At 38.3% G+C, this 19,081-nt stretch overlaps 1 protein-coding gene across 1 annotated transcript in view; it reads right to left on the bottom strand.

The window, feature by feature from the left end:
* The window catches only part of Unc13b (unc-13 homolog B), a 215,761-nt gene that overhangs the window by 75,946 nt on the left and 120,734 nt on the right, over nt 1-19,081 (bottom strand). Inside the window, exons 10-11 of the mRNA XM_013351859.2 lie at nt 3,853-4,167; nt 1,872-1,962 (exon numbers count right to left, since the gene is read on the bottom strand). Coding sequence (XP_013207313.1) covers nt 1,872-1,962; nt 3,853-4,167 — 406 coding nt within the window. The remainder of the gene's footprint in view (nt 1-1,871; nt 1,963-3,852; nt 4,168-19,081) is intronic.

Here is a 19,081-nt window from a genome sequence, read left to right as displayed (position 1 = left end):
AATGTTATATTTTTTCAAGCTGAGAATAACAGCACATTATACAAACCCAGTATTTTCCAGAGGTTTAGGCATGAAGATTGGAAGTTTGAGACAAACCAAGAATACATGGTAAACTCCAAGCTAGCCTAGGCTACATAGAGAGACCCTGCCTTACAAACAACCCACAAAACCATGTGTGATGGGCACATGCATGTGAATGTGTGTAGCGGCCATTAGATTCTGGATCAGAAAGGAAAGAGAGAGCTTGTGGGGGACAGCTGGAAAATTTGATGGGGTCCTGATGCTTATGTTTTCTTGATGGTGCAAGTTTTCTTTGGATAGTGCAAGTGTGGTTATTCTGGAGAGTGGCCTTATTTTCAGGGGAGGATACAAACTTTCTCTCAAATTGAGAGAAAGATTGGTCATAATAGAGGGAAAACAATGAAGCAAATGTGAAATGGTGATAGCTGCAGCACTTGATAAAGGGATACAAAGCTACATGGCTGTCTCACAACTTCCCTTACGTTTCAAATTAGTCTTTAAAGGATATGTGCACACATGTGAGCATCCCTGATTTTAAAATCTGCCAAGTTTTACACTAGTGACTGCTACTGTCATTTAAAAACTACACTTCTGCTTGTAGACTGCCTATCTTCTGATGCCCAGATAAGAACATGTTTTGAGAAGAGGAAACTTTTAATGCTAAAAGTGAAAAAAAAATTCTTTTGTCCTGGTGAATTTTATGTCAATGTGATGAAAACAGAGCTATCTGGGAGGAGGGATCTTGATTGAGAAAATACCTCCATCACTTTACCTGTAGGGTATTTTCTCAATTAACAATTGCCATGGGAAGACCAGCTCACTAGGAGTGTTGTGCCCCTGGGCAATTGGTCCTGTGTTGCTTAAGAAAAGTAGCTGAGCAAGGCATGGAGAGCAAGGCAGTAAGCAGTGTTTCTCCATGGCTTCTGCTTCAGTTCCTACCTTAGGTTCCTGGTCTGTCTTTATTTCATGAAGTAAACTGTAAGGTAAAATAAACTCTTTCCCCACCAAGTAGCTTGTGGTCATGGTATTTATAACAGTAATAGAACCTAACTAGATCATCTACTCTTGTTTTCTTCCTCCATCGCCTTTTCTCCCCTCTTTCCATGTCCCCTGCTCCCTCCCAACTCCAATGTGTATTTTTGTGTGTGGTCAAATATGTAAAGGTGCATGGAAGGCAAAAGAAGTTAGGTGTCCTGCACTATCAATCTCTGCCCTATTCTAAGACAGGGTCTCTGACAGGATCTGGAAATAGGATGGGGACCAGGGCGCCCCCATGATCCTGCTGTTATCACCTTCCTTCACAGTGTTGGAGTTCCAGATGCATGCAGCCATGCCCAGATTTTTACATGGTTGCCAAGAACCAAATCCAGATCTTCATGCTTACACAGAAAGTACCCGTACCCACTAAGCCATGTCTCCAGGCCCCTCATTGCAGATCTTAAAGTGTCCATGTTTTAGGCCTTATATTAGGGCCAAATTTTTCCATAAAAATGTCTGTACCCTATTTCCAACCAGTAGTACTTGAACTGGCCAATGAAGAATACAACAAATTACTGAAGAGGCCTTGTTCCTTAATGTAATATCAAACAAAAGAGTTGATAGTAGAAAAAATAGGCATTTAGCCCTACCTCCAAGCTCCCACCTCTTATCCCTATTTGATTCTCATTAGGCAGCCTAGAAAAGGCCAAGGCCACCTCCCATCTCTTAAGGCTCTAGCTTAATTGCCATGCATTCCAGAAGCACACTGTAAGAAGATGACTAATCACTGACAGATTCTCCAGCACCATATGTCTCCCAAATTTCTCAAAGGAAAAAAACTGTCCCAACCATTATTGGAACAAATTTCCTACCTCCTGCAGCTGGAGTCGAACCTTGGTAACTGCTCGGATCCAGTGTGCTCTGGCTTGGGTAAATGGTGAAGATGCATTCTCCTCGGGAAGACTTGTAACAAAGAAAGGAATATTTCTTGTAAATAGCAGAGACAACAAGGTGACAATATTCAAGGCAAGACTGCCAAATATCTAGAAAAAAAGTATTTTTGTGGTCAAGCCTAGATGTGACTAGTGATTCAGGCCATAAAACAGCATAGTTCTAAGACGGGTGATGGTGGCACATGCCTTTAATCCCAGCACTCAGGAGGCAGAGGCAGGCAGATCTATATGAGTTCAAGGCCAGCCTGGTCTACAGAGCGAGTTCCAGGACAGGCTCCAAAGCTACAGAGAAACCCTGTCTCAAAAAACTAAAACAGCAGCATAGTTCTGAATACCTATTTTGAAAACAATTTCTCTCTAAAATGGCAACTCTTTTCATCCCCCTTCCTTCTCCTTTGTTCATGAAATAGTTCATAGATGCTGAGAGGCGATGGAACAAGAAGCAAAGGCAAGGGCCCTGAGTCAACTCCAAGTGTAGAGATCAGATAGCTAAGACCTAAGAGGAGACAACAAGAGAGATGAACGAGTATTCATGTGAAGTACTTCACCTCTTCTAAGAGCTCAGCCCTGACAATAGTAATGTCAGGTTCAAGGTCCAAAAAACCCAACCTTTGGGTGGGCCATCGACCCCAGAAGGAGGCCTGGTCCAGACTTAAGTCTCCTAGGCCTCTTCATTATTATCTGAAGCACAACAGATGACTAAAACCTGAAAATGGATCTAATCATTATAGTATATGCCTATAATCTCAGCAATCAGGAGGTAGAGGCAGGAGGTTAAGTTATGAGACTGTAACCAGTGTGGGCTATAACATAAGACCTTATCTTATAAAAAGAAAGAAAAACAAGCAAAATAAAAATAGGGGAAGAGAGAAAGCAGCTTTATAACAATCTTCAGGAAGATCCATGATTCATCCAGCCACCTGGCATTAACTTTCCTGGTCTCTTAGCTCTGTGATGAGATCTAGATGTCTGAAAATCTAAGCCATCCTCTTAACATTCTACCCTAGGAGTTTTCAACTTGGTGCAGGGGCAAGATTTTATCCTTGGGAAACTAACAGTGTCTGGGCACTGCTATTAGCATCTTCTGTGTAAAGGCCAGATAACCAAAAAGTGCCTAAAATGAATACAACAGTTTCTCGTAATAATTATTTCCCCCAAAATAGCAACAATACTAAAACTGAGAGACCTAATATGCCCAAACCTTTCAGCTACTCTAAACAGGTTAGTTCAGGGTATAAAAAGAAAACTCAAACTCTATACTACACTTTATTATATAACTCTTAAAAGGACTACTTTTAGTTATTATTGACACTGTATTTAGATAAAAGGTCTTGCTGTGTAGCTCAGGTTGGTCATAAGCTCCTGATCCTTTGCTTTAGCTTCCAGAATACTGAATTATAGGTGTACACTGCACTTGGCCAAAAGATACATTATAAAATTTTCTTCTTATGGATACAAAATGCCAAACACACTGCTAAACCATGTACAATAACTTTTTAATTACAAGCAGATGTATTAAATCTGTCAGTTCTCCCTTAATTCTTTTCCTAAGACAGGGTAAAACAGAAATATCAATGTTCACAAATAAAATTAAAATATGAATAGAGTTGGATACAGCCAAGGAACCTTAAGCAATGGTAACTAAATGATCTGTGGGGCTCAGGTCCACTTTCAGACTCAAAGAATGCATCTGTAGGATCAAGGTTACACACTCAAGAAGTCCTAGTGCACTTGCACCTCAGTAACACAAGTCCCTCAAATATTTTGGGGATTATACCAAAACTCAAAGGAAACCCAACTTAACCATGGTTGTCACCCTACCTAGATGCAAGAAACAAGTGAAAGTGTTTGTATTCAATAAGAGATATAACAGGGATCATGTGAGCTAGCCATCACCTACCTCTCCTGGGGTCCTAGGGCATGGTCCTTATGTAGCACCAGATCTGGAAGAGGGTGGGTTGTGGCATCTTCTCTCACCTCCTTGGATTCACCTGTTTTCCCCTTCTCTGATTCACATGTCACCTCCAAGGTTTTTTCTTGTTCTCCCAAAACAGCCTGACCATCTTTGGAAAGGCTGCCATAGCTATGGCTAGAATGAATGGAGTCCCTCTCCCGCCGATCATCATCTTGTTCATGATACTGGTCTAGTTCACTCAGTAGAGAACTTCCTTGACTCACATTACAGGAGGAGCCATACCTACTACTGCTGGCAGGGCTGTAAGAATGAAAAGAAAACAGATTAGTAAATAAATGCAAACCAAGGACCAGACCACAAATACAGATACACTAGGGAACTAATAATTGCATGGAGCAGAAATAAACACAAATAGGAGGTTGCTAGGAAGTGAGGGCAAACATTTCAATCTAGAAAAATTGTTCTAGACATTCAGAACAGCCACAAAAGGAAAAAAGACAACATGTTAAGCTCTCTGACACCACTTAAACTATGACTTCAGCTCTGACTTCAAAGAATATTTTACCGAATTGCTACCTGTCAGTAAAATGAAGAAATAGTAAAATGACCTGTTGTTTATTTATAAAATGCTACTCAGTCTTCTAAAAAACTTTTCCAGTGGCTGTGATTAAAGTTTTCCAAATTCTACATAGTAAAGTACAGTAAATGAGCTCCACCCCCCTTCTATTACTTAATTAAAAAGTCCTTACTGCTTCGTCCACAATTACAACGCATGTGCCTGCGCCTTAGCAAAGCAGAAAGGCATGTTCTTTCACCCTGCAGGACGGAGTATGGAAGCAACTAGGTGATGAAGACCAGAATTAAGAAATTTTTGCAGGGAATTCTACAGGCCTCACCAACACAAATGCAATAGTGATACCCTCAGTGGCATGGTAAATATCCCTAAGATAAATCTATCCATCTATAGCTGAGTCTCAGGTCTAGAGGCTCAGTTATACATAAAGTGAACTATGCCTAACTCCTCTAAATCAGGACTATATGAAAGTTATCTATCTATGAAGGGGGGCCAGTTCAGTCCTCTCTCCATCACCTAAATTCCCATGCACAGAAAGAAGTGTTCCATGCTGTAAGAGTTAGCAGTTGTAGCTGAGAGTAACTATGATGGTGGCAAGAAAGGCAAACTAGTGAGAAGAACATTTCAAGACACCCCCTGGAACCCTGAAGCTCATCTTCCAAGGGAAAGATGTCAGTCAATCTTAATGAAGACAGATGGACTTGGAAATGAGTGAGACAAGGCCAGTCTATTTGGACATCTCAATCCTAAGTCAAGAGTTCTTGTTTTCTTACTAGTAGGTATCCTGCTGGAAAGCTTTTATGCAAAAAGAATTGATTTTATTTTATATTTCCCAAGGCCAAGTCTTTAACTTCAACTCTTATAATTACCTCTGGTCAGATTAAAAAGAAAGCATTGATGTTTCCCAAAGAGATTTTCCTAATGGGTACTCTCAATTACCTGCTATTTTCAGGCTGATTTCTGACTTTTCAGTACATATTATCAGAACATGTATCAGGTCAGGGTTCTAAGTAGATCAGTATGTTCTCTCTGTCTGTCTGTCTCTCTCTCCACTGTTCTAAGTAGATCTAATGCTTTGGGTATGTTTGGGCCAGAGGGTAAAGTAGCATTCCTAAACTATACTTGGAGTGCTTATGCTCAGAGGCAACCGTAGCAACCTCTTCAGATGTACCTTGTTCAGTGCTCCAGATGAAAGAACAGCAGCAAAAGAACTACAGCTGTGAGTAAAGTATCATGACAACCCAGGGTTATCATTTGTTACAGTTGTTCAGTCCAGAGCACTGTGATAGTCTATATCAGAGACCTTAGAAGAAGTTTTACAAATCCATGTGGAATAGGATATGGAATACATATGTTCCTAAGTCATCCTTTGCAGTTTGTATTTTACTTTGTACTTTCACAGCCACTGGGGAGACATCTTAGAAGACTTAGAAAACCAAAGCAAACCACAGCTATTACCCTCTACTGTAATATAAGAGTCTAAGTCCCAAGAAAGCATCCTATCTTGTTATACAATTATAATTAATAGATACTTAAATGCTCGCTGTCCCTTCCTTTCTCCTTTCTCCATTCCATTTGATAAAAGACAAAATAAACCATGCAAATATTCTTTATGCTAGATGCTCCCTGTCCACTCAATGAATCCTATTTGGCACTAGAAAAGTGAGAGAAGGAAAACCCCATACATTAGATTTTGTCACTTAGCTGCTAATTAACATGAAGCTTAGGTGCTAGGAATGACACAGGGTGGACCAAAAGTAAGCTATGATAATCTACCACTAGTCATCTGCATCATAAATGGTCAATTCCTTAAAACCATTTATGATGCCTGGTTTGAGAACAGGCCTTTTGTTGGTCACTGGTTCCTTGACATCCTCCAGAATGACAAGCTGCCCCACATTCAAAGCAGAGCCAGTGTTAGCAGATATCTCCTCTTCTTGCTTTTCCGGCTGAAGTAGCCCAGAGATACTGCAGTGCTCTTCCTTGTATTTCTCAGAAGGGCAGGCAGATCCAGACAGATCGTTGTTTGTACCCCAATGTTCTCCAGATGCTGGAATTTCCAGCTGCTTTTCCACTTCCCCAGATCTTGAGAGCCCATGAGTATAGTTCCTTGGTTTGTCCTGCAACTGTCCAGTGGCTCCAGAGGACTGAGTATAGATGTCAACTGGCTCAGGATTAGCACTAGGTATTTGAGAAGACTCTGAAACTTTGTTTGTCTTGCTAATGATAAGATCCTGATCCCTGCTAACAACCAAAACTGGAGGAGAAGACTCTCTAGGCATTTGCTCAGAGGCTCCTTTATTTTCTTTTGACCATGGAAATGAAATATTGAGTTTATTTCCTAACACTAGTTTTGGATCACTTCCCAGAACACCTCCTCTCCCCTCACTAGCTCCTTCAAACAAAGTGGACAACTTCTTAAAGCTTGACATTAAGCCAGTCTCTACCGCCGTGTTACCAGATGAGCAAGAGGGGTTAAAAATAGAACTCAGTGTCTTCCCATGGTCAGAAGGAGTGGATGGGAAGTGAAACTTTGGCCAACTGGCCACATTTGGGATCTCAAAACGAGGTCTTGCCTGCTCTGTTTCCTGAGGGGCTGCAGGATCTTTTTGCACATGAAGTATACCAGAATGTTCTTCAGTACAAAGCACGGGTTCCTCTTGCAAAGAACAAGAGAGATCCCTTTGTATTTCCAGTGTAGTATTCCCAATGACTCCTGCCTCATCAAGCAGTGAAGTATTGGTTTCTAGAGAAGAGCTTGCAAGCCCCAAAAACTCTTGGTTTGTGTCAATCATCTGGATCTCGGGCTCTGGCTCTGGTTCAAGAAGTGGTTGGCTTAAAGGGGGAATCTCTTCAGCAACCCAGGCAGGCTCTGGTTGTAGCTGTGTTGGAGGAGGAATATGTTCTGCTTCCAATGATGCCTCTGTGTCTGTGCCCTGCAACATCCCCATGTCTCCTTCATCACTCAAAGATATTCTTTGCCCCATATCATCCTCTGAGACGGAAGATGTAGCAAGTGCTTCAAAACCCAGGGATTCTGAAATATTTTCAGGAATATTATTTTTCTCCATCTCAGGTGTTAGTTTGGAGTTATCCATCAAGGTATCTGATTCTGTCTTTGCACCAATCATAGTCATGCTACAGCCACTGAGAGCAGATTCTGAATTGAGTCCTGCAGAGGCAGCTTGCCTATGCAAGTTTTCTGGAGATACTGATCCTACAGGGTCTCTGGAACAACCACTTTGAAGGCATGAAGTAGATACAGATGGTTCTTGTTTATGTGTCTCTGGTTTGGGACTTCTGAAAATTCCAAACAACTCACTTTTGGGGGACTGAGATGATGCATCAGAGGAAAAAGAAAAAAAGGAATTTTTCTTTGGAGATTTAGGAGTAGAAAAAAGCCCAGAAAGAGTCTTAGGCTGTTCAATTAGACAGCCAGAAAAAGATTTTACTTTGGTTACAAGCCCTGAAAGCATTTCTACTTTGGAACCTAATACTGATCTGTCTTCTAATTTATCTGCATCTTGGTTACAGAAGAGCCCTGCATGCCCTGGCTCTGGAGAAGCATAAGGTGAATCCAGGGTCTGTGTTGAAAGACTACCAGAGGCATTCTCCAGCGGCAAGTTCAATGGGTCAGTGGTAAATCTTTCATTTTGGTGTTCAGTACAAACATCTAAATCATTGAGTTTGTCAATCAAACCATTACCAGGAGGAAAAGGCTTAGCCTCTGAGTCCTTGAGGAAGGTTTCCTGGTGGGAAGTCTCTTCTTCATGAGGAGCTACCCCTAGGGCTTGTTCCTGAAATTCTGGGAAAAGAGGAATAATGTTGTCTGGCAACTGATTCACCAAATCAGAAACAGTTGCTCCTTCAGCTCCTTCCTTACTAGAACTCACTTTTCCCTGGGTTTTCTCTATAAGCTCGTCTGCAAGGGAGGTAGTAAGCTTAGTGGTGCTGTTAACGGACAAACAAGGAGCCACTTGCTCTTCATGAACTGCTTTTTGGACTATGCTTTCTTTATGACTATTAGAACCTTCCCTCATTGTGTCTGTACCATCTACAGAAACAAATGGCTTCTTACAGGGCTGGGCAGTCACTGGAGCAACAGCTGGAAGGCTTTGCTTCTCCTCAGAGGTCTGCTGCTTCTCATCCAAAAAAGACAAGTTAAACAAACTGAAAGCAGAACTGTTTCGAGAGGTGTCCTTCTTGATGCTTAAGTTAGTGGTGGAGAAAAAGGAAGGAAGTGTGAATAGCCCTTCTGCTTGAGATTTGGCCCCTGGGAGAGCTGCCGGAGCTTTGTTTTCAGATTTTTCAGATCCAGTGAAGAAAGAAAATATATTCTTTCTGGTTGGAAGCTCTTGTTGGGATGGAGATGTAGCAGCTGAAAATTTCCATTCTTTGTTAGGAAAATGATCCTGTTCATTTGTATTTCTTCTGCTCAGAGCATCAAAAGACTTTTTATTATTCCTTGGAACTTCTATTCCTACAGATATGGCATAAGTTCCTTTTGAATAGCCTCTGGGAGACTCTTTGGGACTACCTGTTAAAACAGGTGAACTTGCTGACTGCTGTGCCTGATGGTCTCTGAAAGTTACCTCTTTTTCATTCAGATCATTACTCTGCATCTCCCTGGTTGATGACTCACTTAGCCTACTGTCATCAACAGTGGTTTGTTTCTTCAGACTTCTAATTCTCATCTTCTTTTTTGAGGAAACTGATATAGGAGGAAAATTTCCAGTATCCTGATCCACTAGATGCACAGGGTTAGGACTTGACCGGTCTTCATGCTCATCAGTCACTGAAGAAACAGACCTATTTTCAGTTACCTGTTTGGGAGACACATTGGTTTTAAAGAAATCCCCAAGGGTACCAAAAAAATTTGAAACGCCAGAAAATTCTTTATTTTCCTGAGATGAAATCTTTTCACCTTTATCATCATTCTTTTCCAAGTTTGATGATTCTTCCTTATTCACTTGGGTTTTAAAAAGGTCCATAATTCCAAGAGCCTGTGTCTCATTTGTCACTGGACTTACTGAAGGCTCTTCTTCCCAACCAAAGAGTCTCAATGCACTCTTAAGCAAAGTTCTCTCAGACTCTTTGGAAGGTGGGTCCTGCAGAAGTTCACTATTTTTATATTCATCTCTACTAAGTTGTGGTGTAAGCAGATTTGAAATAGACTTTGCTGTAATAATTTTAACATCATCTACATCTGTTTTAGCTTTAAAAGTTGTTTGACTTACTTGAAAACTAGATTTTAATAAACTTTCATTCTCCATATATTTTGGAGATCAGACCTTTGTCTGTTGCGGGGTTGGTGAAGATCTTCTCCCAGTCAGTGGGTTGCCTTTTTGTCTTAGTGACAGTGTCCTTTGCTTTACAGAAGCTTCTCAGTTTCAGTAGGTCCCATTTATTCAATGTTGCCCTTAATGTCTGTGCTGCTGGGGTTATACCTAGGAAGCGATCGCCTGTGCCCATCTGTTGTAGGGCACCTCCCAATTTCTCTTCTATCAAGTTCAGTGTGCTCGGACTGATATTGAGGACTTTGATCCATTTGGACTTGAGTTTTGTGCATGGTGATAGATATGGGTCAATTTTCATTCTTCTACAGGTTGACATCCAGTTGTGCCAGCACCATTTGTTGAAGATGCTTTCTTTCTTCCATTGTATACTTTTAGCTCCTTTATCAAAAATGAGGTGTTCATAGGTTTGTGGGTTAAAGTCTGGGTCTTCTATGCGATTCCATTGGTCGACTTCTCTGTTTTTATACCAATACCAAGCTGTTTTCAATACTGTGGCTCTGTAGTAGAGTTTGAAGTCAGGGATGGTAATGCCTCCAGAAGTTCCTTTATTATATAAGACTGTTTTGGCTATCCTGGGTTTTTTGTTTTTCCATATAAAGTTGATTATTGTCCTCTCAAGATCTATGAAGAATTTTGATGGGACCTTGATGGGGATTGCATTGAGTCTATAAATTGCCTTTGGTAGAATTGCCATTTTTACTATGTTGATCCTCCCAATCCAAGAGCAAGGGAGATCTTTCCACTTTCTGGTATCCTCTTCAATTTCTTTCTTCAATGCCTTAAAGTTCTTGTCAAATAGATCTTTCACTTCCTTGGTTAGAGTTACCCCAAGATATTTTATGCTATTTGTGGCTATCGTGAAAGGTGATGCTTCTCTGATTTCCCTCTCTGCTTCCATATCCTTTGTGTATAGGAGGGCGACTGATTTTTTGGAGTTGATCTTGTATCCTGCCACATTACTAAAGGTGTTGATCAGCTTTAGGAGTTCTTTGGTGGAGTTTTTGGGGTCGCTTACGTACACTATCATATCATCTGCAAATAATGAAAGTTTAACCTCTTCCTTCCCAATTTGAATCCCCTTGATTCCTTTATGTTGTCTTATTGCTATTGCTAAAACTTCAAGCACTATATTGAAGAGGTATGGCGAGAGTGGACAGCCTTGCCGTGTTCCTGATTTTAGTGGGATGGCTTTGAGTTTCTCTCCGTTTAGTTTGATGTTAGCTGTCGGCTTGCTGTAAATAGCTTTTATTATATTTAGGTATGACCCTTGTATCCCTAATCTCTCCAAGACTTTTATCATAAAGGGATGTTGAATTTTGTCAAAAGCTTTTTCAGCATCTAATGAAATGATCATATGATTTTTTTCTTTCAGTTTATTTATATGATGGATTACATTGATAGATTTTCGTATGTTGAACCAGCCCTGCATCTCTGGGATGAAGCCTACTTGATCATAATGGATAATTTTTCTAATGTGTTCTTGGATACGGTTTGCCAGTATTTTGTTGAGGATTTTTGCGTCGATGTTCATGAGTGAGATTGGCCTGTAATTCTCTTTCTTGGTTGAATCTTTGTGTGGTTTTGGTATCAGAGTGACTGTAGCTTCATAAAAGGAATTTGGCAATGACTCTTCTGTTTCTATATTGTGAAATACATTAAGGAGTATAGGTATAAGCTCTTCTTGGAAGTTCTGGTAGAATTCCGCATTGAAACCATCTGGTCCTGGGCTTTTTTTGGTAGGGAGGTTTTTGATGACAGCTTCTAATTCTTCGCGACTAACAGGTCTATTTAGATTGTTCACCTGGTCCTGGTTTAACTTTGGTATATGGTATCTGACCATTTTGCCTTATGTTGTCAGTAAACTCTGGTTGCTGAATACTGGATATTGTTAGCCTCTCCAAATCCTCAGGATAACTTTCTTCTTCCTTTGTGGAGTTACATGGAAACTGCTTACTCAAGATTAGTGACTGGAGATCAGCACATACGGGCTCAGCTAATTCTGATTGCTGATCTACTTTCTGCATGACCAAAGCTTCTACAGATTCAGTCTTGTCAAAATTCAAAGTACTTCTAATTAAGGCACCCAAAACAGAAAATACAGGTGTCAATTTGTTCGCTAATGATGTATCTTCTTTTTGTGAAATTTTAGTCACACTTTCTGGATGAATTAAAGAGGACGTTTCTTCAGAAGATGGCTGAAGTGAATGAGGCCTGGAAAGGTGAGCTGACGAGTTTTTAGCTAAAGGCCAGTTCATATCTCTCTCTATAATTTGAGCTCTATTTATGACATGATTGCTCATAGTTCCAGGTTTGTTTCTGAGATCCAAAATATACTCAAAATCTTCCAAACCATCGGATGTCCCTGCGAAAGATCTGAAATCTCTTTTAAATTTTTGAGAATTATAGCCTGAAAAATCTAGTGGTTTATCACTTTGATCAAAACTTGACTCAAGTACTTGAGAAAAGGTTTCTAAATTTACATACAATGACCTCTCACTTCTTGGCAAAGTTACAGATAAATCAAGAGGATCTTCAAATGATTCTTCTTCAACATACCATATTAAATCATCTTCTTTGTCAAGAACTTTAAGACTATGGGTAGAAATAATGTTTTCATCTAGCATAATACTTGGGAGATCATCTGTCTGTAAATTATAATTGAAATATTCATGATAATAATAATCAGGTATAAATAAATATACATACTGCCCAGTAGAATCAGTGAGAAGAGAGTATATATACTGACCATCATGAAACATATAATATCCACAATTCCCATCCTCTGAGGGACACCAAATTCCATGTTCAAGACATGATAACCACTCCTTGTACTCATAACCAAAACTTGAAAAAAGAAAGTTTTCATCCATTCTTGTTGATTCTTGCTCCAGTAGGGAATACATAATTTTCTCATAATCTGAAGAGTAACTTAAATCAATGGGCAATTCTTCTAGTGAATTCTTGGTCTCATTAACTGGAAGATAACCAAAGTTTCCATATAATGAGTTGGTTGCCCACATATCACCTCTTAATAAGTAACCTTCATTAAATGCTAACTGGTCTGATGATTCATATGGTAAGTCACATGAAATGACACTGTTTGGATTTGTGCCCCACTCAAAGATATTTGCATTTTGATCTTTCTGGCACAAATTTATTACTGGGTTTTCTGAGTCAGGCCACAAGAAAGCATCTGCTGATGGAAATGTGTTTGGATTCAACAAATGATAAACTGGTTGAAGTCTTCTGGAGTTTTTAGAGAAATCTTTTATATCAGGATACCACTGAAAACAGTCCTCATCAAAACCCTGATAACAGTTTGACTTACTTAAAATGTTAGGATTAAGTACTGGTGAACTTAACTTGTTTGACCTTTCAGGAAGTTTTGCTTCAAGAATATGGTTTGCTGTTGGCCTTTTAGCCAAAGATTTCTCTAAGAGACCCTGTTCATTGCAATGGAGAATGTTCTCAGAAGAAGGGCAACGCTTTTCACTCTCCTGGTTTTTCCATGTAGGAGGGCAAAGATGATTATCAACCCAACCATCAGATGATGGAATGGTTTCTTTTAATAATGATAAAGACCTTTTTATGAAGCTAGACGTTTCATTGTTTTCAACCTTGCTCCTCTGCTTCTCAGAAGTCACACATGAATCAACAGGGACTTCATCTGTGGATAAATGTTTACTTCCATCCAAATTTTTTGTGTCATCTAAAGATATGAGCTTTGCCTCATTTGGATTATAATCATTCACACTGCTGTTTGATATCAAACCAAATAGTCCAGAGAGTAATGGGCTTGAAATGTTAATCTTGTGATAGGAACAATCATTTTTCAGATTGGATTCCTGTTGACTAGTCATGTTTTCTAGAGAAGTAAACATGTTTAAAAGGCCAGAAAGGAAGCCTCTTTGGATTTCTTTTTTAGAAGTTTTATCTTTGACTTTGTCTTCATTAATGTCATCAACCAATGTGGATTTTGAGATGGCAGAAATACGCTCCCGTGAAGACTCTGGTATCGAGGGAAATGCCACTTGTTTAAGAGTCTCAAGTTCTTCTGGGAGCTCTAATGTTACGTGTTCTTTAGGTACAACTTCAGGGTCAGCTCTTTCATAGTGCTCCACTGCTGTGTGGCTGCTTGGGTTCAATTCCTCTAAACTCCCAAATTTCCCAAAATCACTAATATTAGAAGGTGAGTTAGACCAAACTGTATTATGTTTTTCATCTTCAGAACAATGTATCTGGTCACTTTTATTAAATTCCTCTATGCTGTTAAATTTCTCTGGGTCATTATGAATATTTGAAAATGAACTAGATTTTAATGAATTAAGTTCAACATTTTCAGGACAATTTATTTGGTCATTCTTATTTAATTCCTCAGTACTATCTAATCTCTCTAGATCATTATGACTATCTGGAAATGGACTAGATTTTACTGAACTATGTCTGGTATCCATGTGGCTATTTTGTAGGCTCTCTTTATCAGTACTTGCTACTGAGCTCTGAAGACTCTGGTTATTAGCAGTGTTATGACTGTCAGTGAGAGGAAATTTAAACAAAGGAAAAATGCTTCCTTTCTCTTTTATATCCTGATGCTTTTCAGAATGGCTAAGGACAGTGAAAAATGGAATACGTAGTTTTCTGCTAAATGAAAATGAATGTCCATCTTTCTTAGCACCCTTTTCCTGTTCATCTTCCTCCAGCTTAAGAATTTTTACAGATTCTGACAAAGTTTCCTTTTTATGGGTCTCAGGAGAAGTAAACAGAAACTGACTAAATGATTTTCTGAGTGGCTCAAGGAGATCATCATCACTGTTAACTTTGTTTTCCTCTAATGGCTTTGCAGAAGGCTCTTGATTTGCAGGGGTACTACCAGCTACATCATGATGCCCCCTAGTATCTTTGGCACTTAGTTTTGGTTGTTCTTGTAACAGAGAAAGATCTATAGAAGGTTTTCCTTCCAATATATTTTCAAAATCACCTTTCTTACTTGTACTACTAGCTATGTTTGATGGTTCATTGGCCTCTTGTAAAGACTGCAAATCTTCCCTTACTTGCATTTGGAGATCTACAGTTCCTATTTTACTTCTACTTACAGCAACAAGACTTCTACTCTGTTTGTCAAAAATGCCCTTCCTTTGATCTGACTCTGAACCACACCCAACAAAGTTTTCCCTCTTCAGTGCTTTGTTACGGTCTTCATTTTTGTTATGGTCTTCCTCTTTCTCAGAAAATATCTTTAATGGATTCAGCATGCTGAAAACAGACTTCATAATTGAACTCTGACTCTGTGAAGCTGAGTCCTTTCTCATAGTTTCTGTGCTGTCCTGAAAGCTTACACCTTTAGTCTCATCACCCAGGTGCTCACTCTCAGAGGTTCTGCTATGGCTGTCAGCATCCTTATCAGTTGTTTGAGAGGATAATAAAGACTGCTCAGAAAGATTCTTCTCTAATACTGTGTTGGCATTGGAGCTAGTTCCCAAATTAACTGTCTCTGTTTGATTAAGAGTTTCTGTTCTCTCGGGAACTAAATGAACCAGTTTTTCCACAGAGGTTGTAAGATGTTTTGTGCCTGAACCTACCTTTTCTGTTAGTGAACTGAATAAAGAACCCACAGCACATTTTACTCCATTCAACTCAGGGAAAGATACGGCTTTGGCCTTGGCATTCTGGGTAACAGTTAAAGGTGATGCTTGATCCTCAGGTGTTTTCTGTCCTGCATTATCAACAGTAGTGCTGTGTTTGTGTGGTTTTTTAGTTTTTGAAAGGGAACCAAATTTATTAATCTCTTCTTCCTTCTCTGCTAAATATTCTGACACTGTTTCTACCAAACACTGAAGCTCATCCATTGTGTCAACATAGTTCCCTTTGAATCCCTCGATAGAGGAAGGGGCCATATCTTCCATGGAGCATCTGGACAAATTTCCCACTGCATTTGTATCACAGTTCATCCTTTGTAATGGCAATGCTGAATGTGCCACACAACAGTCTTCAGAAAAGTCTCCCATATGATGGACATTGGATGGAAGCCATGTTGGCGACATGGTTTCCTGCTCATCAGAAATGGGGGATTCTAGAAGTTCTTCAGAAGTACTGCTGGTAGAATCTTCATGAATATCTAATGGAGTAAAATCAGTAACAGAGTAGTTAGAGCCAGAAGAGTTTCCATGGTTCCTTAAGCAATAGGGAAGACCACAATCACGGCTTTCCGAGTTCATGTTCCAGGTGCTGCTTTTCACAAATCCATTTTTGTAAGGGAACAAAACTGGATAGTTCAGTTTCTTCTTTTCAATGTGACAACAGCTGGAATTATCAGTATCAGGATATGTACATTTGGGATTAATCTTGATATTATAATGCCATCTTTCATTATCTTCAGAATGTTTGTATAAGAATTTTTTTCTCCTTCTATCTATTGTGTGATATTTCTGAGGATATCTGGAAAATGTAGGTGCTTCACACTTACAGTCAAAATCAAAAGCAGCAGAGGAGTCTGTGTGCTTGCTCTTGGGAGATATCTTTCTCAAACTGTCCTCTGGCTGTTTTTGTTGGCGATGGTTCTCATCAGCTTTTGAAAAGGCTCTTGATTCTTTTACCCCTACTTCCTTCAAATTTATATCACTGTTTTCTAGAAAGTCTTGTGATGTTTTTTCATTCATCTCATATTTATTTTCTTGCTCTTCATAATTAACATTAGAAAAAGCTGAAATAATCCTAATTTTGTCATTCTTAGCCTGCCAGTCTTGTCTGATGTAAGAAGGTAAAATTGGAAGAATGAGAGAATTGAAAAAGGAGAAACAGAGAAAAGGAAGGAATAAGTAATAAGACTGAATACCTGTTCATTGAGTTTAGAATACTAAAACTGCCAATACAATTTTAAAAATCAAACTGAAAAAACATGAAAAGAAAATCCACATGTATCAATGAATCTTGTGCAATACAGAGCTTTTCTACATAAGAAAAACAACAGCTTTAAGAACAACTTTTAAGTTCACTTGTTACCATTTATCACTGCTATTTGCTCAGTTTCTTTTATTTTCTGAGAAACATACAAAATTTATATGTTATATTAATATCCACACTGAATATACAATGCCCAAATTTGAACTCTTAAGTATACACAAGAAAAAGTATTAAAAGATTCCAAGAAACCTACATTTGTTGATGAGTTTGAGCATAAAAGGAAATCTAAATGTTAACTTGCTGAATGTTATATTTGGGGCTGTATACACAGAATTATAGCCAAAAGTGTATCTTTTAAGAAGAAAAAAATACACACATCCCAAAAATAACTTTCAGCTATGAGGAGTATAAGACCAAAGAAGCAAATTATTTGAAGCATTGCAATTTTTTGTCTGTGAAATCTAAAGGCTATATAGCACTGAGGACATAAAAATAAAGGACTATCCTTCCCCTAGCACACACAAGGCAGAAATTTCAATTCTTGGCACTGCCAGAACCAAACAAACAAGCAAAAAGTGCAAGCATTCATTCAATAAACCATTAAGGAATGGTTACCAACTTCTATATGATTCTTAATATTATTTCATTTTCGATTCAGAAGATTGAAAACTAATGCTATAGTTGGTATATAAAAAAAAACTTCATTGACAATACTTCTAGCAGGAGATGACCTTTTAAAGCTCTAGATAAAAACTCACCAGTGTACAATTGGTGAAATGTGGGTAGGGTGAGGTCATTCCTATGATCTGGTGAATTTTAAAAGTCAAAATTATCAGCTAAATTGGGATGATTTTTTAAAAAATAACTAATCTTTCACCAATAAAATAAATGATTCAAGCAAGAATCAATAGATGTTAAAAATTATTGGTAAAATTTGTTGGGAAAATGCACTAAAGATGTAATCCCAGATATTGATTCGCTATAAATGAGAAAGAGTATGGGGATCAATACAGCATATACTAGATTTCTTTACCAATATATTAAATAAAGTGTCCCTAACAATAAGATAAAGTACATTATTTCCTAGTGAACTAAGAAGAAAATAGCACCCTATCTAGTATTTCTGCCAAAAATGTTTAAACTGATTCTAAACATCAAGAAGCAATCAAATAAGACCAAATTAAGACCTTGATTCCTCAAAAAAATGTATCTTACACAGCAGGGAAAAAAACACAAAGAAATATTGCCAAATTAAAGGAAACTAAGGAAACAGGGAAACCAAGCATAATGCTTCATGATTTTTGACTAGAGTTATACATCAAAAAGAAAAATAGGGGTTGGAGAGACAGCTCAGTGGTTAAGAGCACTGGCTGCTCTTCTAGAGGACCTCAGTTCAAATCCCAGCACCCACATGGCAGATCATCATTGTCTGTAACTCCAGTTCCTGAGGATGTAACACTTTCACAGATATTTATGCAAGCAAAAGACAAATGTGCATAAAATAAAAATAAATAAACCATTTTTAAAAGGAAAAATACTATTTTTAAGAAGAAAAACTACAAAACTGAGTTTCATCATGAGATCCTGATTCAAAACAAAATACAATAAAATTTGAAAAAAGGAGAAATACGCACAAAGAACACTGAGAGAACTGGAGAAATTATTTGTGTATTAGATAATGTCACTGTATATAAAATTTCTTAGTATTATCAGAGCACTGAGGTTATGTAAGATAAGTCCTCTTTTTAGAAGGTATGTGTTGAAGTACTTTCTAGTGATGTAACAAAATGTCTGCAACTTATTGCAGATGTCAGGAAAAACAGCACTGTAGATGGAAAAACATTTTAGTGATCATGAAATCAAATAAATGTGGCTACATGTTAACACAACTAATAAATCTAAGCAACAAGTATTCATTGTATTATTTCCCCACAGTTTAAGTTGAAAATAATTTTTTTTTTAATTATTGAAATTTAAATTGGGGAATGGGGAGGAGTACAAAGGTATGATTTTCCTTTATACTCATAATATGTGACAATAGTCTACAGAAGAGCATATAGAATGTAACAGTGGGAAGAAAACTAGGAGACAGGAAGGAGATGGGCTGGAGAAAGACCACAGGTGTGCTTGGGAGATTCTTCACTGCCATATTGTACCTTAATTTATTTAATCATAAATATTGTGTACTTAAGAAGTTAATAAAATGAATTAAATAAAGTTCCAGCAAAAATACCAAATCTGCTATGAGACTAAATTGGTCTTCTTAGGAAACTTCTAGGAAAATACTCAAACAGGAAACACTACTCAAACACTTATATTGGTGGCTTTATTTGTTTTAATCTTAGTAAATGGCTTGTCAAAATTACTAATCCAGGAAGGAGATGGAATAGGACAAACTTTTTTCTTTTAGGTTTAATTTATTTATTTATTTATTTATTTATTT

Source organism: Microtus ochrogaster, linkage group LG5, assembly GCF_000317375.1.
Source record: "Microtus ochrogaster isolate Prairie Vole_2 linkage group LG5, MicOch1.0, whole genome shotgun sequence".
Lineage (NCBI taxonomy): Eukaryota > Metazoa > Chordata > Mammalia > Rodentia > Cricetidae > Microtus > Microtus ochrogaster.
The sequence above is the reverse complement of the archived record's forward strand: the minus strand, read 5'-3'. Positions and strand labels throughout refer to the sequence as shown.